The following is a 26,537-nucleotide window of genomic DNA, read 5'->3' as shown; positions in this document are numbered from 1 at the left end:
CTGAAATTTCTTTACCTGTTTGTAATATACAACACGGAATTGAAATTCAACATGGAAGGGAACCTGCTGCTGAGATTACATGGGCAGGATACTAATAGAGCACAAGTCCTCAAGTTTACAATTTTTCTCAGTGGGTAGGTTCCATTGATGTCATGCTTTTAAAATAGGAAATACAGTGGTACCTTGGGTTACGAACAGCCTAGTTAACAAACTTTTTGGATTACTAACACTTCAAGCCCGGAAATGAGTGTTCCAGGTTGCGGGGTTTTTTTTTTTTTTGTGGTATACAAACGTACTCCGGGGGTGCACTTCCGTTTTGAGTGCTACACTTCCGTTGTCCGGCAGCAGAGAGGGGGGCATCACGGCTTTTCCCGCAGCTGTGAGGGAGGGCAGCTGTGCACCCACTAGCCATCTGGTTGGAGGGCGCAACTCCCCCCCCCCCATGCTGCTGTGGGAGACGCATGCTCTAGGGAGCATTTCCCACAGCAGCGTGGGGGGGGGGTGGATCTGTGTGGATCCAAGTTCAGCTACTGATTGATTGATTGATTGTGTGACTGCGGAAATGAATAAAAGTCTCCCATCCAAACAATGACTATCATCAGTGCAAGTAAGAATTTTTTGTAATTTTTATTTTTATCATCTACAATACTGTTTTATTTATTTTATAGTACAGTACATTGATTATTGCTTTCATTTTATGGATCAATGGTCTTGTTAGATAGTAAAATTCATGTTAAATTGCTGATTTAGGGGTTGTTTTTAAAAGTCTGGAACGGATTAATCCATTTTGCAGTGTATTTCCTTTCAAATTCATAGTAAAAGTTTATTGAGAGAAGTCTTTGTCTTTAAATTATTTTATTACACATTTCATAAGTTGAAATATATGTACATTTCAAAATAGGGGAAGTGAGACGAACACAGCTTTTGTGGTGCTGTAAGCTGCGGTCTTCCAATTTCACTATAGGTAACCACTATTTTATTTACAGAAGTTTGACATTTGTCTCCACATACACATAACAAATGTACCACTATCTACATGTAAAAAACCCCAAACATTTGTGGAAACTAGTCTTACTACTGATACGAGTGCTGTAATTTTTAAAGATATGCTTCTTCAGTTTGAGAAAAGGTTTGGTCCCCGCACAAGGGATAATGAGTAAACATGCATGGCCACACATACTTGGCTCATTTCCAAATCTGGTGCTGTTTTGGAGGTAAATCATAGTGTGATCTATCGTCATCTTCAGATGCATAGTCTAAAGGCAAACCATAATTGTAATCAATTGTTACTACAGGCAATATTTGCCTTTGCTCTGTCTCCCTTGTAATTTTATGTTGAAGTTCCCTTCCAGGGTCCACTGAAACTGAACTAACTTTCTGTTGCATGGATGAAGAGTGATCTACTGGGTGTGAGGGATATGGTACAAATCCGGTTTTTCTTCCTTTGTTAATTTCATCATTAGAAGGACGGCTTCTCCTGTAATCTTCAGGGCAATCAGGCCTATAATGTGAAAACAATTATTAATTATAAACTTCTTCACCTGATCAGGCAGTCATCAAAGACAGGAGAGACAAGCATAAAAGGTTGCACTTTACAAAAAGAGCTATGAATTGCTCATTGAAACATAAGTAATATGCATTATTTTCCTGAATACTTCCTTTCTTTGGAAAGGAACCTGTCAAATTAAAAATGTAAAAGGTGTACTCCTCCAAGTGATGATAACGAAATTCCCTCCTAAAAGCTTTTTAGTTTCAATACATTTCACAGGAAAAATGTTACCAGTATAGGTCCCAATGCATAGGAAGATTCATACCTGCACACAAGGCTCAAGAAGAGATTTCAGGGGTCTCTTCTGAAATATGATCCGTGTACACAGTGAGATGATCATGCTATGTGAGAACAAGAAGTCTCGTGCATGCTGAGACCCTTGTGTCTATCCACCCCACTCAGAATTTTGGACTGTGGTGACATAATACAGCATTAGTGTTTTGAAGTGTGATACAGAGCAATCCAAAGCCTCTTTGTCCTGGTCTGGAGGTGTGGTTGGTTGGACCGAGTGGAGGTATTGCTCCAACAGGCTCCTGCTGCCTGTGGAGTGATGCCAGCATCACAATGTCAGTGCAGACCTTCTCTTTTTGCCTACCAAACAGGCAAATGTAAGGACCACCAGTGGGATCCCCGTCCCACTGGCAAATAGCCCCAAAGGAGAGAGCTCTGAGGGCAGGTCGATGCAGAGATCTGCCTGCCCCTACTTTCTGTCCCGGCCACCATGAATGGCAGGGCTGCAGATGTAGTGGTGGCCCTGCCACGTCTGTTCAGCCCCACCGGACTGGGTTAGGATTTCCCCCCTTTTATTGCTTCCCCTTCTGTCTTCCGCTGAGACTGTCAAATATCTTCCTAAGAATATGATCAAACACATTGTCTCAACAGGAATATCCCCAAACACAAATACTTAACTATTTTGCTACTTCATCTCAGTGTAAATTACTTTAGTTTATAATGAATTGTTGCAATCGAAAATGGTTACTTCCTGACTTTCTGCTGTACAAATAATAATATACGGTAGGTTACATGTTATAATATACAGGGACACGGGTGGTGCTGTGGGTTAAACTACAGAGCCTAGGACTTGCCGATCAGAAGGTTGGCGGTTCGAATCCCCACGACGGGGTGAGCTCCCATTGCTCAGTCCCTGCTCCTGCCAACCTAGCAGTTTGAAAGCACATCAAAGTGCAAGTAGAGAAATAGGTACCGCTCCGGCGGGAAGGTAAACGGTGTTTCCATGCGCTGCTCTGGTTCGCCAGAAGCGGCTTAGTCATGCTGGCCACATGACCCGGAAGCTGTCTGCGGACAACCGCCGGCTCCCTCGGCCAATAAAGCGAGATGAGCGCTGCAACCCCAGAGTTGGCCACGACTGGACCTAATGGTCAGGGGTTCCTTAACCTTTACTTTACATGTTATATATCACACAGGCAGAGAAACAGGTTTATGGTCAGCAGCATGAATCCACACCACACTGACCAGATATATACCCTAAGGATCAGTTACTTCAGGCCTTCTCTACTAAGGCCTCATTTGATGTGATGATGTGATTTCCTTTAAAGCTATATGACTTTTGGAACTATATTGCTTTCACTGCCACTTGATCCTGATAAGCCATCCAAATTCTAAGAGGGCATCATTAAAAAGAAATAAATGAAAACTTATTTAGGGCTACAATTCTGAGTCCAATTATCCCCAGTAAAATTAATGCTATCTGGAGACACAATGCTACCTCTCTCCTACCCACAGTTAACATACTAGGAAACCAGCTGCAGGATTCTCTCCAAACCCTCCTCTGTTGGATGCACATACTACTCCAATACCTTAACTACAAAAGGGACACATTAGAACTGACCCCCAACCACATCTAATTCTAACCTGGATTTCCAGTTAAGCATAATTTGAAGCCAGAGTTTGATCTTGATCAAAATCCTTTTTAAACTGGAACCGATGAATTAGTTTGTGCTGTTGTATCGCTTAACAGCAGCCACGGTGGGAGAAAGGAACTGAGAAGAGGGTGGAGGAGATGTAGGGTGTGATTTCAGAGGCTGCTCCTAATTATAGCTAAGAGGGAACCAAAAGTTGTACCTGCTCCAGCCTCTAAAGAAAAATCTTTATTTTCAAAGCTGAGTTCCTCAAGAATGAAGTAATTCTATGAAAGGATGTATTATGTCCACAGGAAACTGTCTTGTTGCAAAAACAAAGCAGGAGTATGTATATTATTAGAAAATGTCAATCTTTTAGTTTATATTTTTGAATGTGAATCAGTGACATGCTCTGTATAAGTGCCATGATAACGCCTTTACCTGCAATCTCTATTATAATCATTTTCTCTGTGAAGTAAAGGAGATTCTGTGAAGTGCTCATGAGAAAGAAAAGGATGACCTCTATAAGGAGCAAAACGGACATATTAAAATAGTGGAAAGTAAGAAGGATTCTGAGTATAAATAATATATATAATAATTAGCATAACATTAAAAATATATATGGAATATGAAGTTTATACAGTCAGAAAGTTAATTGTATATGGAGTTTAAAGAAAAAACAGTATCTGAAACTTGATAATTTTCACCAGTATTCGTGTTCACAATTACATAAATACAATAAATTATCATAACTATAATTTGCTAATCTGGCTAGGTTACAGAATTCCACTGTAGATGGGAATATCAAAAATAGCCAGGATATCAGGCTCCTTGACCTCAGAAATCTGAAATCTAGCAGTACATAAACGGAAAAGGAGTCTTCCTAACCGCTTTGTACTGTTCTTCCGTTGTATTAGTTAATAGCAGCTACTGTCAAACACAGGAAACTGATCTAGAGAGATGTATACTCTGAGCTAGTAGGGTAATTCTTACCTTTCTAAATATTCTTCACATGGCACATCATCATGGGGCATGTGGTCATTAAAAGGTCCCCTATTTCGAAAACCTTTCAGTTGTGTTTCCTCAGCGATATCACTGTAAGACTGATCACCATGAAAACGTCTACATCTGGATCCAGAATCTCTATCATCAAAATCTTCTAGTGGCACCTCGCTTTGTAAGTCATCGATGTGATGCTGGTGGTCGGGGAAAGGTGCCATTCTTTGTCCATGGCCCCTACTAACAAACTCAAAGTCTCCTACTGGTGGCTGCATATCATCATGAGGGGGACAGTCATGAAAACGTCTAAGTCTTTGCAGAGATCTCTTGTGGAATGTTAGGTCTTTTAACTGCACGTGTGGTTGAAAGCCATCATTAGGTTGCGGTTCATAAAATGGTCTCCGCCTTTCCACATGGCCCTCCTCAACCTCCGTATCTAGCAGCATACTTCTGAGAACAGGGATGTCAGGAAAATGTATTTGCCTCTGATCATGACCCACATTACTAAGATCTTCTGGTGATGCCCTTCCTGGAAAGTCGTCAGAAAACTGATCATGGAAAGGACTCAGCCTATGTTCTGAGCCCCTTAAATCCATCAGGCGCATTTCTTCTTGATAGTCATCATCATAATACTGGCGGTCAGGGAAATGCCTTTGACTTATTTGTACTAGTGGCTGCAAATCATCTTGAAATTGGTGATCATGATACGGTTTTCGCCGTTGTCCTGGACCTTTGTTAATGAAATCGAACTCTCTCAATTGAACCTGTTCTGGTAATTCATTGTGGCCATAGTCAAAAACTCTTACTCTTTTCCCAGGCCTGTTAAGAAAAGGGTTCTCATTTTAAGAAAGGCAAGTATTGAAACCAGCAGATAAAACCAAAGTGTAAAGAAATATCTCATCTCTTAAGAGTATCACATTTACAATTTATATTTTTGGTCATAGTTTTAATGTTCGCATGTCAGTTTTCATTATAGAAGAAATCCTTGAGTGCAATTATTTTGACCTTTACTGTACTTTCCACAATTTAAAACCTAATTATCATTAAATTATGGCTTAATTGTAAGCATTACAATAGAACTATACAGATTTCATTGTTCTGACAATATTTTTCATACTTCTACTTTCTACTTAAGAAAAATGAATTTCTGCAGGTTACCTAGGATATTCTTCATTTGGGAATCTATCAATATGTCCATCAATATCATTTGGTGGAGGTGCAATATCTCCATCAGCATCCCATAAATTCATTCCAAGATTGCTAGAAAATGTCAAAACAGAATGTATTAATTGTTTGCTGAAGTTACTGATGGAAAAATACAAAGCAACATTATAATGAACAAAGGAGGAAGTTTTCAACCATATTTATCGGTTTCACACCTGTATGTAAATCTATGTTTATACTTTCACAAAGCTGGCTCTTGCTGTGCAGTTGTATTTTTATGAGCACGGGACAGATGTGCTTAATCAGCATGTAGGACACCCAGATTTCATATTAGGATATGCTACTCTTTACTTATCAGTTTATCAGAATGTATATTTAGTGTATATTCAGGAAGTGAACAAAAAAGTTGTCAGGTTTGCATTTTTTAATATCTTTTTTTTGGTACAGAAATTATCAGTTTAAACTAAGTGTAGAGATATTTCCTATTCTATTGATTCAAGAAGGAAGCTTCTATTGATTCTGGAAGCTTCTCTGTGTGATACAAGCTGGAAGTTTCTAGCTAACAAGCAAGCTTCTATTCTGCCTAGAAACAAGCAGAAGTTTGAACAGCTGGTTTAAATGGGTTCTGTTATCTCTTTCTGTCAAGGTCATGCTGATTATAATAATAGGCCAGAAGGAGCCTATTTCTTTCCTCTGTTCTTTTTCACTTCCTGTCTCTTTTCTTCTGCTCTGTACACAGTATGCTTAAGCAGTGCCTTTTTTCTAAAAAATGTTTAGGGGTACTCTCATTTTCCTACTCATATTGAAATACTGCCCCCTCAATGAGGCCAAACTTAAGATTCACAAAATGTTTAGGGGTAGGTGTACCCGTGTCCCCACAGAAAAAAAGCACTGTGCTTAAGTGTTGAGGTTTTAGTCATATTGTAAGTTTAAATTAAGTCTGCTGCAACTCGATTTCTTATGGTCTGTGATAATCCTGAAATTTATGGATTTGTGACCATAAAGTTCATTTGTCTTCAGTAGTAAAAAGTTCTGATGAATGAAGTTGATTGCCTCTGGTCTCTTTTTTGGGAACCCTGCATTGTGTTTAAGTTTTTACTCTGCTAACCATACACTGAGGTCTGCTCTGAATCAATATGGAGCAGAATCCATGACAAAAGTACCATATTTGTTATCACAATCAAAGTCTGAAGAAGGAAACACTGAACTTGTATAGAATAACAGAATAACAGAAATGGAATGTATTTAGCAATGAAAAGCTATGTATTTACTTACCTTCTCATTGGCTGTGTTTTGAGATCTGCCAGGTATATTTTCCCATCAATATGGTGACCACGAGCCTCCCCAAAAGCTAAACAGATTTTGCAAACATTAGTTGTGTGGAATGCCATTTTGTGAACAGTGGAGGGAACTGTTGATAGGGGTTCAAAAACTGCAGTGCATTTCTGTTCTAGGAACAAATTCTGTTATACTTATCATGGGCATTTCTGTTCTTCTCAAGTGAAGAAGGCCAGCTAAGTTGGGGAAATTTCCACGCCTTGAGGAAGAGGAGGCAGTCTCCTTCTAGAGGTTGCAGGTCCACCCCTACCCTCCCGATCCCAAGGCAAAGGTAGATGGTTCAAGGATCATTTTAGATCTTTGATGAGATTCCCTGTGGATATGATACTTGCTTTGATGAGGGGGGAAGGGGATAGGAGCACAAACAGCTAAGCTGGGGGAAAATGAAGGAGCTATTCTCTCCCAGGGAAGCAGCTTGAACAATGGGGCCTAGCTAATCTCCTTTACTTTAAAATAACAAAGAGTCACAGGTGAGCACAGAATTTCTTTCCTTGAGTGCAGGAGGCCATCTAGGTTGGGGACTTTGAAAAGCAGTGCATCTATGGATAACAACTCTCTGGAAAGCCCATTTGCCAAAGTTTCCCATCAGAGGATGCAAAGATGTTAATTTTGTAATGTCCAGTGATAGCAGAGTTGGCTGCATGAAAATTCTGTTCTGAAGTGTTCTGTCACAAAAAGCCACTGAAGTTGATTCCTCAGTGACTGAGTGAGGAGCTATTTCCTCTGGCTTCCATAGGAGCTTGAGGCTTGGGTGTAAAGCAGGTACTATTTGATAAAGGCAAGCTCACAATGGGAAAGGTCAGATCAAGCAGCAAAGTCTGGCCAAGGCAGACAAAGTCAAGTCACAGCAGCCACCCTTTGAGTGGGAGTGACCTTCCTTAGATATTTATAGAGCCATCATGTTTCACATTGAGGACACAGCATTCTGTTCATCAATTTAAAACAGTTCTTCCCTAGATAGGAATGTAGATACCACCTTGCTAGAATGTTGGTTGAGAGAATGCATCGCATTGTTATGACCCCCCCCCCCCAGCTTGGAACCTTGCAGTGCATGGTAGAGGATGAGGTTGAGGTCCCTTCCTCCAGGGGTGGGGAAGAAGTGAGAGGAAGAACCATTAGTTTTCCTGGTCAGTGGACACAGCCCTGTCACCATCCTTGGACTCAGCTGATGAGTCCCCTGCTGGATCTCCTCCCCAGGTTAGGAGAAGTCAAACACTACAAAATCAAACAAGGCCCTTTAACAACCCAGACTGCTCCTCCAGGGAGGCACAGCCACATTACAGGTGGCTTTCTCCCTGCTAGTATATTTTCTCATAGCTACCTTATGTAGTAGAGAGCTTTAGCAGAGCAGGGTTGCTTGGAGCTATCCAAGGTCCTGATTTTCTTTGTCCTCTGCCTTCACCTGACCTTGGGCTTGGCTGGCTTGGCCCATTGCTATTTAAAGATATGATTGAAGTTTGCTGGGACTATTGTTCTCCCTGCTGCTTTCTGAGTCATCTAGTCCTTCCTTCCTCCCTCCCTTCCTCTTGTGCTAAATTGTAGGAACCCTGCTAGATTGTCTCACAGCCTCTATGTAGGAGTTGACTGGGGATCCGGGAAGGTAGTCCAGAAGGAGACTGCAACGTCACTCTGAAGTGTGGATCCCTCCCCCAACTTATTTGGTTTCATCAACATGAATAATGTTGTTTTAAAACAACACAGCACAGCACAGCACAACAACACAACAACACAACACGATAATAACTGCATCAGGCTGGTGTTGACATATTATTTGTTCTATAAACTGTTGCCTAGAATTGTGGTGTGTGAGGGGGAAGACATCTTAGATCTAATTCATTTTTTACTAGAGCCCCAGGTTCTAACAACCAGACTCATGTGCAAAGACACAAAGTTAGAATTAAAGAACAGGGTGCCTCTGAGCATATTCTGAACCGAGGAAGTTGTTGCCAGTATCAGAAGTGAAATTAGATCACAGCACTTTCACACAAAAATTACCTCCTGGTTAGCTTTCTAACTTCTGCTGCCTAATTTAGGTGGCAAAATTTGTTTTGTTGATGCCATTGTTAAATAACTGGGAGACAGAGGGTGCAAACACATTTCCCCTTGTGCAACAGGCATTTCCCCTCCTGTCATCCCCTATGCATGCCTCCAAAATAAGCTCCAGAGGGTTCCCTAAACATCTGGTCCAGAGTCTGAGGCTGCATGGCAGCTGCAGGTGGGAGAAGAGGAAGGGAAAGTCATGCTGTGCTGCCAGAAGCCTGTTCTGCTGGTGCCACAGCCGTGTTGGATAAAACTCAGAAACGCTTGTGGATCTGAATAACTTAAAAATATACTAGTAGATCACGAACTACCATCTGCCTACCTCTGGCCTAGAGAACTTGTATTATGAGGTGACAGACAAATGCAAATAATAAACAAAAAACAAAATAAACTGTAATTAACAAATCAAGAGATAACCTCATCGCAGTGCCTCTTACTAAGACAAATTCTTCCTTCCTTCCTTCTTTAACCACAATAAAGCAGTTAATTGACCCCAATATTAACTGCTGTTAAGGTTAACCAGGGTTCTAATTTAACTGTGATCTGGAACTGTAGTTAGAAGGGAGAATTTGACCAAAGAAGGAGAGGAGGTATGAGGTGGGGATGTGTATTTCCAAGGCTGACTCTTGATTTGCCAAGCATGGTTCTCAGAGAGCTAGTGTTACTACACTGCACTGGTCTAGTGGGTGCTATTTGCCACTGCTGCTATAAGCAGAATATTTTCAATCTCTGAAAAAATAAACTGTGCCCAGCTGCAATATATGGTTTGTCATTATGAAGATGGACAAGCAGGAGACTCTGATTCACATACTCCACCCTCATCCTTACCTCTTCTCCATCAATTGCTTAAGAAAATTGAAAACTTCTGCTTTAGCATTAACCATAGTTCCCTGTTTCATTCACACTCAAGGAATTGTGGTTTGTTTTAACTGGGGTTACTTAAAACTAATTAGGCTTAAACTCTTATAAAGAAGGATCATCCTTCTTTTTAACTAACTGCAGTTGTTTGGGATCTTGAGAAAACCACAGCTGGAACAAACGGCAGTTCCCTACTTTGGATGTAACAAGGGCATCTGATGATTACTGAAGCAGAGGTTTTTGACCTATTCCTCATGTACAAAGTAGAAGGTAAAATGAATATATGAGCCCAAGGATCAGAAAGGCTCATTCTCATAACAATGAATTATGGTTTGTCATTTCATTTAACCAATGTCATGGACTCTCACAAAAACAGCTTATTACATCCACCCCACCCCACTAGGCATGAGAGTTATCCATTTGATGAGTAACTTAATAAAAACCTGAAACTTTGAGTTTTTAGATACACCACTGTGGTCTCTAACATGTCTAGAAATATATACTGAAGTCAGAGACAGTGGAAGTTGCTGTATCCAGTATCTGCATGGTTCACATCACGGTGATCATGCAAATGAGAACTCCACAAAATAACACATTAAAACTATTTACAGACATTTTACAGACAGTGCCAGGACTGAATTATCATGAGCTACATTACACAAGCCAAATCACATGAAGAAGGCTCTATTTTCCCTTACACAAGTGTAAAGTTTTCTGTGCACATATGGAGAGATTGTAATTTTGCACTTTTGGTATAGCATCCTGCTGCTCCTATGACCTCCAGGAGAAGTTTTTTTGAGTTGCATAAAACTAAACAAAGAAAGGAGGTTGCAAAAGTCTCAGTATGATTGTGGCTTTTGGGGGGCAGCCTTTTGGATCCCAGCTATGGCAACTGATATAACAACAAAGTGCATGCAAAACCTTGACTTTTGATCAAGGGGAACACAAATACCTTGGATTGCTGTTTCTGGATCCCAGCCTTCAACGTCAATAAGGTATCTAAAGGAATATATGCACAGATGCAGATCACCAAGCAGAACATATCACTCTACTGAAAATAACTGTTTAATATTTTATATGATACTTACCTACAGATAAGATAACCTGTTCTATTAATTCCATTAGTACAGTGTACTCCTATGAGCTTTGCTATTTAAAAAGCAAAATGAAAATAAAAGAATGTGAATATAAAAATACAGTAAGTGCACAATGAAACAAAGAGGTTTTGCAAAGACTCTTGCTGTTTGCAGAACTGGTCCAGTAGTGCATCTTTAATCCCTTAATGCTGAATGTATTGGCTCCTACTTAGAGAACCACAAATTTAGCAAATGGCTATTTGCACTCTGCTTCACTTGCAAAACCTCTTCTAAGATGTGATGAAGACTCTGAAAGCTGACAGTCTTGAGCCAACTTCTCCCTCCTTTTCTGCTTAACTAGTAATTAGTATTGTTAGGACTGAGATGGCATCTTATGTAGTCTGCACGCACTATACATGGAGCAGAATTCACCTAAGGACTTCTCCTTCTGCAATGGACCTTTCTGCCCACCCCATCACATGAAATTGGCATGGTGGGGAGATCAGGTAAAAAAAGGTAAAGGATCCCCGGATGGTTAAGTCCAGTCAAAGGCGACTATGGGGTGTGCCGCTCATCTCACTTTTTCAGGGCAAGGGAGCTGGCGTTTGTCCGCAGACAGCTTTCCTGGTCATGTGGCCAGCATGACTAAACCACTACTGGCACAACGGGACACCGTGACGAGTGCCAGAGCACATGGAAACGTTCTGGGGGGGGGGGGTCAGGAGAACTCACAGAACAGCATGCAGGGGAGGAGAGGGATGATCATTCCATCCAGCAAGGCAAGCTGCAATGCTTGTGCAGATGGAACATTTGGAAGAGCGTGACATTGAATTCCATCCGAAGAATTGCTTACTGAATGCAAGGCTTTCCCTGCAGCTTGATCCACACTATGCAGAAATCTGTTAATGCATGTGGATTGACTTTTCTGGACTGAGACAATGACGTGGATGCACATTTTTAATGGGAATTGTTTCTACACAATAGCCGAGATCCAAATAAACACACAAACAGCTTTGCATGCACAAAAGGGCTTTGTATTTGTATTTCTTGAATAGCAGTCTCATGCTGCGTAGCAAACCTCATTTGAAACTGGGCCAAACTACACAATATGTAAAATGCATGTATTTAGTGTCTCTGACTTTTCTTATTGAAAAATGCACTGTTAGTACGGGAGGAAATGGAAACATTGTAAAATTCCAGATTTGTTACATTGGAAAACTGTGAATCCGTATTCACAGATTCCAACAGCAATTAGTAAATTATACATATACGGACAAATACTGTCAAGTGTTTTACAAAATGAAAATTACTGTTAATTACCATTTTCTGCATTTTCCCATAGGAACTTTCTGACCAATTTTTTGAATTGTAGAATAGTAGGATCATCTGGAACTTCAAATCCAATAGTATAAAGCTTCTTATAGACCACATTTTTAGGCAAATCCTATCAACAAGAAGGTGAACAAACTTGTAGCAAAAAATTGTAATTTAATCACTGCATATCTCTAAGATTGATCCAACTTTTGAAAATTGGCTCTGAATAAAGTTCATTTTGTAGGAGCTGAAAGTGCACAATTATGTCTGGTGAATCATTTTTCAAAACACTCTTGCATCAGTCATAATTACTGTTGGTACAAATCCCCAAACTCAGAAAGGGAATGTGATTGCAACAACTCCAAGCACTTTTGTGTCATCTGTCTTCCTTGCACTGCAATTTATTTATTTATTGCACAAGATCTGACAGGAAACCTGCCCCATGAGATCATATTTGGAGAAAGGCCTATAGAGTTTTAAACATATGACATAGTGACGTGGCTAAGTATCCAGTTTCAAAGGTTTGAGTGTCATGGCATCATTATAATCATCCGCCAACACATAAACAGATGTCAGCTGAAAATATAATCAGAGTGCTTCTCTCCGTTTCCAACATTTTTGGAATTTCATTGTGATAGGCATTTCATAATTTGATTAAAATCAATGAACAGAAAGATCCTGGTTTCAAATTGGCAAATCTTACCTCTCATAATCCTGTCACTATGTCTCACTACCAGTCTAAGTGTTTGATGTAACTCAGTCACACTATAATCCACTAAAGCGAATCAGCCCATTGATTCTAATATACTATTGTAATGAAGCCTAAATGCATTCTTGCTCTTTCTCCCTACCTCTCCTTCTCTTCCCTTGCTCTGCTGTTTTGAATGCCCTCAGGGGCATGGATCTAATCCTGTTACACTAAGCAAAGCACTGTGCACATAGATGGCAAGTATAAATAAATAATTGGCATTTGGAGCTCATCAAGTTCCTCCACTGTTGAATGCTGCATAACACATAGAGAATTGGTATGTTTTAAGATCAGCATTAGAAAGTACGCAGCAAAACTCGGAAATACAAATTTACTATTATTACCTTCATATGATAGTATCTTGTTGTATATGTTAAATCTATAATTAAGCCAAGCTCTATATTTAGAGCTTTTATTGCAGCTATCAGATCTTTTGGCGTGAACTTTTGAGTTGGTGTCAGTCGCTGGTTGATTTCCTAGGGTGGAGAAAAAAGTAATTATATATGAGAAAATGTACCCATGGAAATGGAAAAATCTGACTCATAAAACAGAATTAGGAAATGAAACAGAAGCATTCAAAAGTAACAGGTAGTTTTGAAGCACAAAAATTATTTACCTAAAATTAAACAGGAGGCAGAGGTAATATGAAAATTCAGACAGAAGGTTGTTGAAGGGGTTTCTGTCTTGGCTGCTGTAAGGATAATGCTAATTTAGAGCCCAAATGCCCTGAATTGAACATGTGGTATTTTGCAACAACCTGAACAAGTGAAGTTACTGGAACTTCTGCCTGCTTCTTTGGAGAGAAACTGATAAGCAACATCTAGGTGGAGCAGATCATTGTGGAGTAAACATCTATACAGTTTCACCATTTGAAGCATCCTTCTCAAAACACCTCTTTGCATCATATTGAGTAACAATGCTGTTTATCAGATAGTAAATAGCAAACCAAACCTCCCATTCTTGAGCTTGTAAGCAACTCCACCCAGTACAGACAGGCTAAGAAACAGTACTTCTCAATTGGAAGAAAATTCTCTCCCCTATTCACCTTTCTTTTCTTAAGTTCAATTTACATATCACCCCCTTCCTTTTCCTCAGCCTTAAGGAGTGAGTAAGCAAGACCAAATTCAATCTGTGTAAATTGAGATTCCTGGGGAAGTGTCATGTGACCCATTGAAAAATATGGAAATGTGTGATGTAGGTGCACATAGGATACAGGTTTGACCTTTGTATGTTCTGGAAAGAAAGTGCTTTCTTTCTTGTAATCTCAGTTAATAAAACTCACAGGCGCAACTGAGCGGCAAACAGGGTTTTTGAGACAAAGGGCCAATACACAGAACACAATAGAATACCCTGCCCTACAACCATGACAGTCTTGAGCCACATACAAAACACAGAGCAGGGATAGGAGGATACTAAAAGAGAATAGTCTTGTAGTTTAAAGACTATTCTGTTGCTCGTATCTGATATTGTGCTGAATGGGATTATCCAAAGGGGGATAAGTCAAACACTTAGATAAAATATACCTGAGTTTATGTGTTATGCTTTGTGGTTAATATAAATGTATGAAAGCAAAATGTTATACGTACCCCTTTCATGGGTGCTTTGAAAGGAATGAACCGGGTTCCTGCTATAGGTTGTCCAATTGGCGATACATTCCGCCATCTGTTAAGAAAGAGGAAATATGGTTGTATTTAATTCTGTATGCATTGGAAAAATACAGGTTATGACAACAGTGTTTTACAGAAAACATAAGGACTTCAATCCAGAGATATGTACAAAAAGCAGAAACTTGCTTTCAGAATACCACACCAATTATATGTTTTGGTGCAGTTGATATTGGTTCTGAATCCAGATACTCTTTAATGCTGGAAGAAAGGGAAGGAGGTTCTGGATTTCCTTCCCCTACCCAACATAATGTTGTCTCTGACCAAACTCAGGGTACAACCATACAGTACTTGGCGCTGTATGTGTAATCTTCAGGCCAGTGTTACTGTGCCCCAGAAGCTATGTAGGCAAGCATTTGTGTACACTTCATTTCCAATCCAACATTGTTAAGAAGGTTGATTTCTCCTTTTCTGTAGCATTGGTCATGCCATTCCAAACAGGTAAGCATGTAATGCTTACTGAAATCTCAGAGCATAAGCCTGCCCTATTGATTTTAATGGGAGAGAGCTCAAAATTCTCCTATAGAAATGTGCTCATCTTTCATTAGGTTTCTAGAAGGGCAGCTGAATTTGTCTGTCAAAGCACAAATAACAAAAGAATCTTGAGGCACCTTAAAGACTAAGAAATTTATGAAGGCATAAGCCTTTGTGAGCGAGAGTCTGCTTTATCAGATGTATGCTCTCTTCAGTTGCAGGTGGGAAGAGGATTATCAGCAGTGAAATCAGAGAGAAATTAAATTTCAAAATTTACAAAGGACAATTAAAGTAGGGTCAGAATGTCTGCAAAAAACCCAGAGTGAACATTCCCCCAAACCATGACAAATGTTAACATAATCAACAGTGATGCTGAGTTAATTAACGTATGTAGTGAGACAGGAAACCATTTTCTCTTGCTATTATTGTGAGATGATAATCAAGTTTTTTGTTGCTAAACAGCACATTTTGCTATACAGTAGTACTTGCTACTACTATTACTACTACTAATTCCATGGGGCATCTATTACTGCTGCTGCTACTACTACTAAATTATTTAGGACATTTCTATGTAAAAAGCACACAAACCAAACAGAGGTAGTCTAGAATACACTGATATGATTAATGGCATTGAATGCCATTGTGAGATTCAGGAAGGTCAACAAGGCTACACTGTCCCTATGCATCTCCTGCCATAGGTCCAAATCTGGGCTGGAAGCAAGGCAAAAACCTGTATCATTTCAAAAGTTTCTTTTTGAAAGCAAAGCTAAAATATACATTACTTAATGCAGCAACATATAGAACTAGAAATGAGGTTGGCATGCTCCAAGCTTAGAATGCATCTTTAGCAGTTTTTAAAAATGGGAGCCACTGTGATGTGGCTGTTCCTATGCTATTTCTGGCAGGGTTTGAAGGAAGCAATTGTGAGCTGGTTTAACATGTTTATATCCCAAGCCATCATCTCTGATATATGAGAAATAACCATTGCTCCAGCAATGTCTGCAATCACTTCCTAAAAACTTTACGAGGCACATCCATATTGCAGCAGCTTCTATGTTGTTGCCAGTTACATTAGGGGGCTGTTGTGTATTCAGCACATATAGTAAGCATAAAAACCCACGGGACTCATAGAGTTAATTTTGGCTTTAATTTTGTATTTTATATGAGATACCCTATTATGGAACTAGAAAATAGAAATTTTACTTGCAAAAGTAATGGGAAGCCTCTGGCAAAGTGAGAGGTAGGTGAAGAGTATCTCTTGCTACTATGGAAGTCTTTGGCTTCCCACGTTGTGCTAACCGGGTTGCTGCATAGGTAGCCTCAAACTATGGCTTACTGGGACTGCTGGATGTGCAGGCTCCTGCAGCAGAGCTCACAGCTGCTTTGCTCCTCTTAAGTCTTTTTCACACCAACAACATGCTGAGCTAAACCAAGGTTTGGCTTAACGTGTCATCTGAACCCCAGCTCATGATCAAGCTCTTTCCCTGCAAACAATGAGCTGTAGCTAAGCATAAACCATGGCTAAGAGCAAACCTTGGCTACAGTTTGCGGTTAGCAAGGAGAGAGCTTAACCACAAGGCCAGATTCAGACATGCTAAGCCAAATCTTGGCTCAGCATGCCATATGCATCAAAAGCACAAGGGAAGCACACATACTTCTTTGTGCAAAGTAGGCATCTTTTTACTGTGGATATTGTGAGGAACGTTTTTCACATTTGCGGGTGCTAATGCAGGATATAGGGTGGGGATTTGAAAATAGAAGCATGGATAGTGAAGCTATCCTGTAGAAAGCATTATTGCCTGGACACTTAACCATGTCACATTCATTGTCTCTTGCACTATTATTGGGGATTCAGCATGCAACTGAACATAAAACTCAGCCAAGAGGCTCTCTAGTTTGCTTTTAAAAAATCGGGATTCACAACTATGCTCTACCATTCTTCATAACCTGTCCCTATATGTATATTCTGCTTATTAAACATACTGTATTTTTCGCACCATAGGGCGCACCTAGTTTTTAGACGGGGAAATCAATAAAAAAAATCTATCCTGCCGGGAGAGGCTGCGCAGGGCTAAAGAAGCCATAGCCCCGTGCAGCCTCTCCCTGCCAGAGGGGTTGTGCACGGCTATGGCACAAGCCTGCATTCGCTCCATAGGACGCACACACATTTCCCCTCAGTTTTTGGAGGGGAAAAACTGTGTCCAATGGAGCGAAAAGTACGGTACATATGATGTATATTGAGAATGGATCTATGTGAAGGTAATTTTGAAAATGTGTATGCATTTCCAGGGATGTGTATGCATTTCAGTACCCTAAATAATTCATTGGCTATCCTCTCATGAGTAAAAGAAGTAGAAAAATTACTCAAAATAAAAGAGCACATTTGCATATTTTGCAGTATCATAAAATTCAGCTGCCCATTTTTTCATAAGCCCATGTATGACTACAAGGGCATGTGCAGGCATACAAGACCATTATTTAACCTCCAACTCATTCTTGTTGAATGTGTAAGGCATATTAGCCTCCAACACCAATTTAAAACTGCAAGCAGTGTTTTAGGAATGCGGAGCAAGAAAGAGCAGGCTTAAGATAAATTCATGGATGGGGAACCTCAGCCCAAGGGGCTAAATGCAGCCCTAAGACCTATTTACCTGGCCCACAGATCTCTCCCATGACCACACCTCTTACTGGTCCTGCTTCAAACCCTCCATAATTATTTTTGCCTGGCTGAAATGTTTTTAAACTCTTGATAGTTCTTGGTTGCCTAGATGGAAGGAGGTGTGGAAATGCATAGAGAGGAGTTTACTATACACAATTAAGTTTCACAATTTCCAGTCCTCTTCTGCCTCTGACTATGCTCATTGTTTGCCTCTGGCCCCATCTGCTACAAGCATGCTCCTCAAAGGGAATGGGGACCAGGCTGAAAAAGGTTCCTCATTACTGCATAAAGCAATGCAACTATAACCTGTGCTACAACACTTAAGGCTTTGACATAAGGATCTTCTCATCCCTTATATATCAATGACTATCTTATCATAACTGCTCTGCATGTCAGGATTGGGGCTTCAATGTGGTGACGCCTACCCTTTAGAACTTCCTCCCATTACATATCAAACAGGTGCCATCTGTACTCTCTTTTCAACAGCACTTGAAGACTTTCCTTTTTAACAATTTTTCTGAGTGGATATTTTTACTCTGAGTGGATATTCCTACCCTAATGTTTTCTGTATACATTTGAAATTGTTTTCAGATATCCAGTTGTTTTATGCAAGTTTTCATTGTATTTCGAAATCACTTCAAGATGCTTCGAAAGAAGCAATTATAATGGGGGGGGGGATAAAATATACCCCCCCTATTCAAAACTCAATAGTATTGAGTATTGCTAATAGTAGCAATGGATAGCACAGCCTGTATTTCTTGCTTTATATACATGCTCCCAAAGTATGAACACTTATCGCTATGTCTAACAGTCAATAGTGCATATTTCCTAAGTTGTACTTAGTGGCACTTGCTTCAAAAATAAACTTATTTTGCTTTAAGCATGATATGGGTTAGTGTGTTGGACTAGGACCTGGGAGACTAGGGTTCAAATCCCCACCTCAGGCATGCAGCTCACCAAGTGGATCTGATTGGGTCAGCCACTGTATCCCAGTCTAACTCACAGGGTCACTTTGAGGATAACATGGGGAGAGAACCATCTAGCCACCTTGAGCTCCTCGAAGGAAAGGTAGGATAAAAATGCAATAATGAAATTATTAATAGGCTGAATAGAAGAGAGCTTTGTATGTTGCTAGCCAGCTTTTACTACAGCTGACAAAGAAAGTGCCACATTACCTTCCAACAGTTTGGCAGATTGTTTCCATAGCTTAAAGGTTTTCATTGGTTGCTAGTGGTATGCCAATCCATACCATAGCTATATTGAAAATGATGCTGATGATAGCAGAAGCAGCAATCCACTCAATGTGTATGTATGTGGCTAGAGAGGTTAGGAATACTGGAAGCTGTCTTATTCAAGATTGGACCATTGGCTGACATAACTCACTACTGTCTGCACTGATGGACAGTGACCCTCCAAGGCTACACTATAATACTTCTGTAGTAGGTACTCATTTGGACTCTTTCAGACACAGTGCTTGGTATCCATAACAAAAAAACAACACAGTAAAATGTATTTTTCAAAAAAGAAAATTTATATACTGCTTAAGCTTTTTTTTTTTTTAAAGGAAAATGGTAAACATTTCCTTTATTACAGTAAATGTTTTCCACTATGTGAGGTTCAGCTTCCATTCTCAAAATGAATTGCCTCAGAGTACTTTATAAAAAAGTATAGCTGACAGGTGAAATAAAGAGACACAGAGGTGGTAGAATTGTTATATTTTATTGTCAGAAATATTGGCTTGTCTGAAATACAAATAACGTAAGATTGTGGGGCTTTCTTCAGATTAATTCAAAGATTGTATGGAGTAATTTCAAGGTTTACGTATGTAACCACTTAATGAAGATAAAATAAGCAAGCGTTATCTGCTGCCACATAGCGATGCAACACAGTTGTTCACTGACCAAAGTATACTTACCATCTTTGAACACTAAAACTCTTATCGTAGGGATAGGCTTTCATTCTCTGTTTGTAAAGCTATCCATCTACCCAAACTGGACTGGGATCCAGCAAGCACTACTGCATTCAAACAGCATGCCAAACCACTGATTATGATCCAAATTTGCAGCTTGAGTTTCCAACAAGGAAACGAGTTAATATTTAAGTTGTGCTTTAACCAAGCAGTATGATATTTGATAAAAGCAAGACTCAAAGACTTATTGGTTCATCTTAAGATTCTTTTATCAGTGAACCTTGCCTCAGAAGTATGCATGCAAGTATCCTATGAAGTCTTTTTTATTACTAAACATGTTTAAAATTTATGAATGTTAATTTTTATTACTGTATTCATTTTATGGTAGTTGCATTCCAAGCAGAAGGCTTTTTGATACTAACCTGCAGTAAATATATCTGAACCACCTCAAATGGTTGAAGAGGCTGCCAAACATTTTTTAAGATACTAGGAGAAAGAGGCAATACTCATGAACCCAAGCTGAAAATGAAACCAATTTTTAAAAACATTTGACTCAATATGTCCTGGGCAAAAATGAGTACGTATCTGCCACCTTTTGGCATACTATAGCTGCCACACATAATATTACTGCTTGAAATTGCTTCCTTGGTAGCAACAGCCTCATGCAGTGAGCCATTTCATATGTACTGCCTCACCTTGATGGTCAACTCCCACCACATTTTGTCTCCACACCAATGCCAAACATTCCAGCTTCTGTGAACATGGAGATAAATGAAATAGTTGAGCCTGATCCTCATAGTGAAGTGATGCATACAAAACATCTCACCACATGGAGGCAGTTTCAGATAAACCAAAACCAAAGTCCTCTCCCCGTTGAAAATCCTTCATCTGTCATGGACTCTTTACATTCTCCAAGAAAGTGAGGAAGGTCCTTGTCATCCATTATCTTAAAACTGACATGCAGAGCTGAAGTTTTTTGTTTTAGTTGTTGCTACCTTGCTATACAAGGAAGCATCTGGCAAGAGGAAAAGAGATATCTCCTCAAGTATCATTTCCTGATTAAATACTAGATTGGGCAAACTGCCAAGATTTACTCTGAATTGAGGATGACCCCTTAAGGCAGACATGTCCAAAGTCTGGCTAAGGGGCCTAATTCGGCCCGCCATTCTATTCAATCTGGCCCGTGTGGCAGTTTATTTCCTGGGGTAAAATCCTAAAAAACACACACACAAAAAAACAAAAAGAAAACCTCAACAACTTTCTAAAAAAAGCTCAACAATTATGGTCGGCCCTCACTTCATCAAATCTGGCCCTCTTTGAAAGAAGTTTGGACACCCCTGCCTTAAGGGGAGAACATAATTGATCGTTTTAAACACGATTTGTCTCGTCTTCCTGAAGATTTCTGTCTTTCACGCCACTGAGAGCCATGCATCAATCTGAATGTTAGAATTATGCTGAACATTAAATAGGTGAAAACCTACTTAATATTATATTAGTCAAGGATCAATTGAAGACAGAAGTGCCTGGCGTGCTCTGGTCCATGGGGTCACGAAGAGTCGGAGACGACTAAACAACAACAGGATCAATTAGAACAGAGTGACTAATCTTTTTCACCCTGAGGGCCACACTAGGGGCTGCCACCCCTCCAAGTTCTGCATGCCAGTAGTGGGTGTGCCCAAAGAACATGTGTACACTCTCCTACTCAGCTATGCTGGTATACAGTTCACCATAAAGGCAAGCACACATGCAGTAGAGTGGGGTGCAGAGGGACAGACCAGCAGAGGAGGAGTGAAGGTTCCAGCATTCTTCCTTTGCACTGTAGTGCTAGGGTAGGAGGCTTTCCTCCTACCTCAATGCTATAATGGAGATGAAAAGCCAACAGTTTCAAATGTTTTACATTCCAAAGCAGCCTTTTCTCTCTTTTGTGCAATGCCACTGCAAGGCAACACAGGAAACAGGAAGAAACCTTTCTTCCTGTTTCCTGAGCTATAAGGCCTTCTTGCAATTGTATCACACCAAAGAAGAAGAGGAGCATTTGCAAGCTAAGCTGAGACAAAGGAGCCCAATTTTTGGAGAGCTGGTGAGGCACCCTACAGCAATAACACTATGCCATCTCAGTGGGAGACTTGCCTCATTGCACTCATGCAGTGAAAACTTTGGAATGAAATCCATCTCACGCAGACTTAAGTTGCACTCATCACTTCCTCTAACAAAGAGATCAGGTAGTAAGTGATGGCAGAAATGGAACTAATGAGAAAAAAGAGAGGGGTACCAGCATGTTCAGTGAAACCCCATGGTTCGCAAAAGTATAAAAAATGTTTTTAAAAAAGAATCCCAAGTGGCAAAGCCCTCAATGAGGCCTGAGAATACTCAGTACCTATGGAAAGTTGACTGTCAGATGGAGAAAATCAACAGGGGTGAAGGTGGAATTGAGTTTTGTGGAGGAAAACAGAGCAGCTGTAATGGTTGTACACAATTCCTCATCTGAGTTAAAAGCTATTTTTTCATAATAGGAAAAAAACTTAGGACTGCTTGCAGTGACCCCAATTAACATCTGATTTAATACTTCAAACTGTGTTACAGAAATACACAAAGCAAAGAATATTTCAACTGTCCCTCAAATCATAAGGAATGAAAGGAGAAACACTTAAGCAAATAGCTCAGGGTAAAGAGCTATCTTATAATGCCCTCCTCAAGACTCTACAATTAAAAAAATTAATAGAAGGAAGGGAAATCTGTCTTTATTCTATTTAGGCAAACTGAAATCGATAATATTTATCACCTGTTAAAAGAATGATCATGCAAGCACCTGAAATTATGTAAATAAGTGCTTCATTAACAAAAAAGTGATTTTTAAATGTTTGCTAGCGGCCTACGTGTCTTATGAATAATTGCAAAGTAACATAACATTTTTAATACAGAAGTATAGTTCCTTCTTACAATAGGAAACAAAGACATTTAACTGTACCCACTTTCTATTCCTTATTATTTAGCTGCCTAAAATAACTTAGCTGTTTAAGTTGAATGTATTTTTGCTAATATGAAAAGAGAAAATATTTACCAATCTGAATTGCTTAATTAATTTTTATTAGATTGTTAATATCCCTTAAGTATATAATGACAATGCATTCCAAGTAATGTGTATTAGCACTTTGGATAATGTATATTCACCTATATTGTTAGCAAATTCATTATAGGTATAACAATTTCCGGTAACACAAAATAAAATAGAATAACAATGTGCAATTTGAAATAGTCCAGCTATAGTGTACAATTAAAGGAGGACGTAAAAACTGGAACCTTCAACTTACTGTGAAAGTTATCAGTATTTTTTTTCTACAGTAAAATATGCCTTATATGCTGTAGGACCAAATCATATTGGGAAGGTAAATCTATTTCTGAATTATTTCCCTTTAATTAAAATATTTATACACCTCTTTTCATCAATACTTTCAAATCAGGGTACAAAAAATAAAAACAAGTAATACAACATACACAGAAAGCAGCAGCAGATAAAAACACAATTAAGTCATATAATACAGCAATCCTATACAGTACTCTCTTACTGAAGAGGAAGTTCCACTGAACTTCATTCTCAACAGACATACATATTTAGAATAGAAAAATTCTTTTAAATGACTTTTGTCTGGTGCCTAAAAGATAGCAATGGTGGCATCAGGTATACTACCCTTGCCCATATTGTAACAAATACAATCTCTGATATTTGGTATTTGAAAGAGAGCATCAGTGAAAGACCCTCTGACATGGGAGGAAACCCATTGATATGCATTTTATATTTTTGATCTGCTTTATGCATTTACACCTGGCTTTGGACCAGAGATAGGACCTTTTCATTGGTGTGCTCCAGATGTGTAACTTCACTACGTTTTTGGCACTGGGAACAGCCATACTTCTCCCTATTTTAAAATGTTGCTTCTATTCTTACTGATGCTCTTTATTGGTGTTGTTTTTGCTTTTATGTTAATGTTCAATTTTAAATCAATGTGTTACCTTCATCGGAAACTTCCACTGAGAGGCGAGATGGAAACCTTTTAAAAACTGAAAACCCCCAGCACTGTCTTCTTAGCAAAAGCAGCCAATGTCCATTCTTTATAAAATCCTATCAACCAATTTATCACATTTTTTTTCATATACCCCTCACCAAGGATCTACTAGCCAAGAGGTATCTGGGCTGCTATAGTCTGTGTGTACTACAACTCTAGTGCTGGTATTTGTATGGGTGTACTGTGAAGGCATAGAGAACGGCAACGACATAGAAGAACAAATGAGAGATGGCAGGTTGTGTAACAGCTCCTTAAATGAACAGCTGCTGCCAGTAAACTCAGCCAGTAATGAATTCCATCTAGCAGCATATACTAAGATGGCTAATATAACTGTCAACAACACAGGCAGCTCAGCGCACAGAGGCTGTAATGTGCAGCTGCAATTGTATAGTAACTTCAGTACTGAAAACTTATCTGTGCCTAGTTCAGTGCACAATTGTGATAGTTATGCATTGCTTCTCATAGTATGTTATCAAGCTGGAAGAGGTGAAGTCCTGTTGGTTATCAGCTACACCCTGAAGAAGTTGTGACGATTGGCCTCTAGACAAAAAAATCAAGCTCTACTATGCTACCAGTTCTAGCCTAAAAGATAATGTACCAATCTTGCAACTACAGTTCACTTTTATTTGCACTATTTTAATTGGTACCTAACTTCCCAATAATTCCTTACAATGTTAAGCTTTTGTTCTCAATGCAGAATTCCAGCCAAGTTATCCTTCTATTGAGGGTTGGACTACCAAGTTGATCTGTTTATTAAAATCAATGCATGTTTCAACTGTCTGTTAAATGCATACTCAATTTATGTTGGTAATTTAATGCCATGTTACAAGAGTGTACAAGAGCAGGAGGCAACAGAGGAAGACGCAGAACAATGCAAACTAAAAAATATGTCATAACCACAAACTTTGCTTTCAAATTGCTGCAACAGTACTCCTTTAGAAATAATACTGCTTAGCAATATTGTTTCTATGTTTACTTTTCTAATGTCACTTCCTGAATTACTTCAATTTTATCTTGATATTTGGATAGCTTTATCAAACTAATCTCTACATTTTAAAAGCACTTTTCCATAGAAAAGTTGTATTATGTTTTAAGAGAGTTCTGGGGTATTTTGGCATGTCACAAAAGTGGAGAAAAATTGGGACCTTAGGGGCTAAATGTGATGAAGGAAAGCAATTACTGTTTAATAACTGTTAGACAATTATGCAAGTCAATGCTGACAATCCTACTGTTAAAAATAACCACACTTGAATAATACTTTGGTAAAGTTGGGCTTATGTAAATAGCCCATGCTTAGTCAAGTAGCATATGTTTCTGCATGTCATGTAATTAATAAAAACCACATTTATAACATGATGTGGTATTATTCTGCCATGTCACAGAACTGAAAGAACGTAGTTTCAATTAATTCCTCTTTGCACACATTTGAGGATCAAGAGAGAAGAAACAGGAGCCATCTATGGCTGATGGAGGAGCATTCACAAACAGGGTGGGATAAAATACTTACCTGGGGGACGGTAAGCTGTGACTTCACGTTGCTGCAAATACTTACCTTAGCTTATGTTAGATGGCAAAGACGGTGCTGCAGCAAGAGAGAACAGGTGGGGCTGTCAGAGCCCCCTTCCTCCCTCTCTCCATGTAATATTTATAGGATACTTACCCAGCGGGAATACTATTCTTCTTAACCATGGTGAAAGCAGGAGTGGACAAGAGTGCGAGGCAGCAGAGAAAATGGGCAGCACTGCAGCAAATGAGAGAGAACCGCGCCGTTAACCCGGTGCCAGTCTCTTCCTCCAACTCTCACAGAGCTGAGAGCCCTCAAAGGCCCAGGTGTGATGCAATGGTGGTAGCTCACCAGCCACACATAAATAAAGCAAGGGAGCAGATGATCTAGCTTTTGTTGCCAAAGAGGAGAGCTGAACCCTCACCCAGCGCTTATCTCCCCACAGTCCAGCCCCATACCACCACACCAACCTTACTTTGAACACAGGAGAGCACAGGAGGAGGGGGGTCAGACTGCAGGGAGGTAAACGGGCGGGGGTCCCCCAATAAACCCAGTTTGCTTCCAAAACCAGACCCTTGCCCCCTCTCTACTGGGGCACTGGGAAAGAAGAGCCTGATCGACAAACAAACACCCGTCACTGTTTGCTTGGTCTTCAATGCACGCACTCGAGGAGGTGGAAATGAGTGGGTGGGGGTTTTAGAGGAATTAGCAGCTGGTCGGCTTGTGAGCTTTTTTTTTTTTTTGGCAAGGCGCGGAGATAGAGCTGAACCTCTCAGCCCCCCTAAACAGCCGCTCGGCAAAGCACCTCCACTTTCCAGGAAGCAAATCTGGCGGAAGAGAATGAAGCTGTCTCGCTGGAAGCTTGGAGGAAGAAGAGCTGCCCGACCAACCTGCCGCGGGGCGAGGGGGGGGGGCAGGTTTCTGCTCCCCGCCCCCCCCCCCAAGCGAGGTGGGGAGAAAAGGGGGCGGCACAGACTCCATAGGAAGCCCCGGCTCCCCGGCGGCGGACACCGAGGTTGGGGACCTCGGCGCCGGGCCCCGAAACAAGATGGGCGCGTCAACTATCTGGGCACCGAACCCTTCGGGCCCAGAAATCAACCGAGCTGCGGCGCGGCCTTCACCAGGCCTCGCAAGAGGACCGGTGGCGGCTTCGGCAAAAGCGGGTGGGCGGCTGCTCGTACCCTCAGAAACGCGTTTTTCTCTCTCCAGAGAGAAGCGAGCGGACCCAGCGACGAGTAAAGCTTCCTCCGTCACGCTCCGGGACTGCGCATGCCCCGCAGCCGGTCAGAGCGGCAAGCGCATGCCCAGCGGCCGGCGG

General features: G+C 40.3%; 2 protein-coding genes across 6 annotated transcripts in view; one reads left to right on the top strand and one right to left on the bottom strand.

The window, feature by feature from the left end:
* Positions 1-838: 838 nt before the first annotated feature.
* Positions 839-26,524, bottom strand: LOC114597345 (uncharacterized). 5 transcript variants are annotated; one of them, XM_077930428.1, is made up of 13 exons: positions 26,401-26,467; positions 25,376-25,456; positions 20,347-20,404; positions 14,532-14,607; positions 13,290-13,421; positions 12,204-12,327; positions 10,896-10,956; positions 10,760-10,806; positions 6,847-6,922; positions 5,566-5,667; positions 4,402-5,226; positions 3,850-3,930; positions 839-1,501 (listed from the first exon to the last, which is right to left on the bottom strand). In XM_077930428.1, the coding sequence occupies exons 4-13, from the start codon at positions 14,538-14,540 to the stop codon at positions 1,186-1,188; spliced, it is 1,773 nt and encodes a 590-aa protein (XP_077786554.1). In that variant the 5' UTR covers positions 14,541-14,607; positions 20,347-20,404; positions 25,376-25,456; positions 26,401-26,467; the 3' UTR covers positions 839-1,185. The 5 variants fall into 5 exon arrangements, with proteins under 5 accessions (XP_077786554.1, XP_028585664.2, XP_028585668.2 ...); XM_028729831.2 differs by lacking the exon at positions 20,347-20,404 and having other exon boundaries at positions 26,401-26,524; XM_028729835.2 differs by lacking the exons at positions 25,376-25,456; positions 26,401-26,467 and adding an exon at positions 21,133-25,345.
* CC2D2B (coiled-coil and C2 domain containing 2B) overlaps positions 25,768-26,537 on the top strand; it is a 38,600-nt gene continuing 37,830 nt past the window's right edge. Inside the window, exon 1 of the mRNA XM_028729818.2 lies at positions 25,768-26,382. The gene's annotated coding sequence lies outside the window, so the exon portion shown is untranslated. The remainder of the gene's footprint in view (positions 26,383-26,537) is intronic.

The sequence above is a fragment of the Podarcis muralis genome, chromosome 6 (genome assembly GCF_964188315.1).
Source record: "Podarcis muralis chromosome 6, rPodMur119.hap1.1, whole genome shotgun sequence".
In the NCBI taxonomy this organism is placed as follows: domain Eukaryota; kingdom Metazoa; phylum Chordata; class Lepidosauria; order Squamata; family Lacertidae; genus Podarcis; species Podarcis muralis.
Note: the sequence above shows the minus strand (reverse complement) of the source record. Positions and strands in the feature narration are given on the sequence as shown.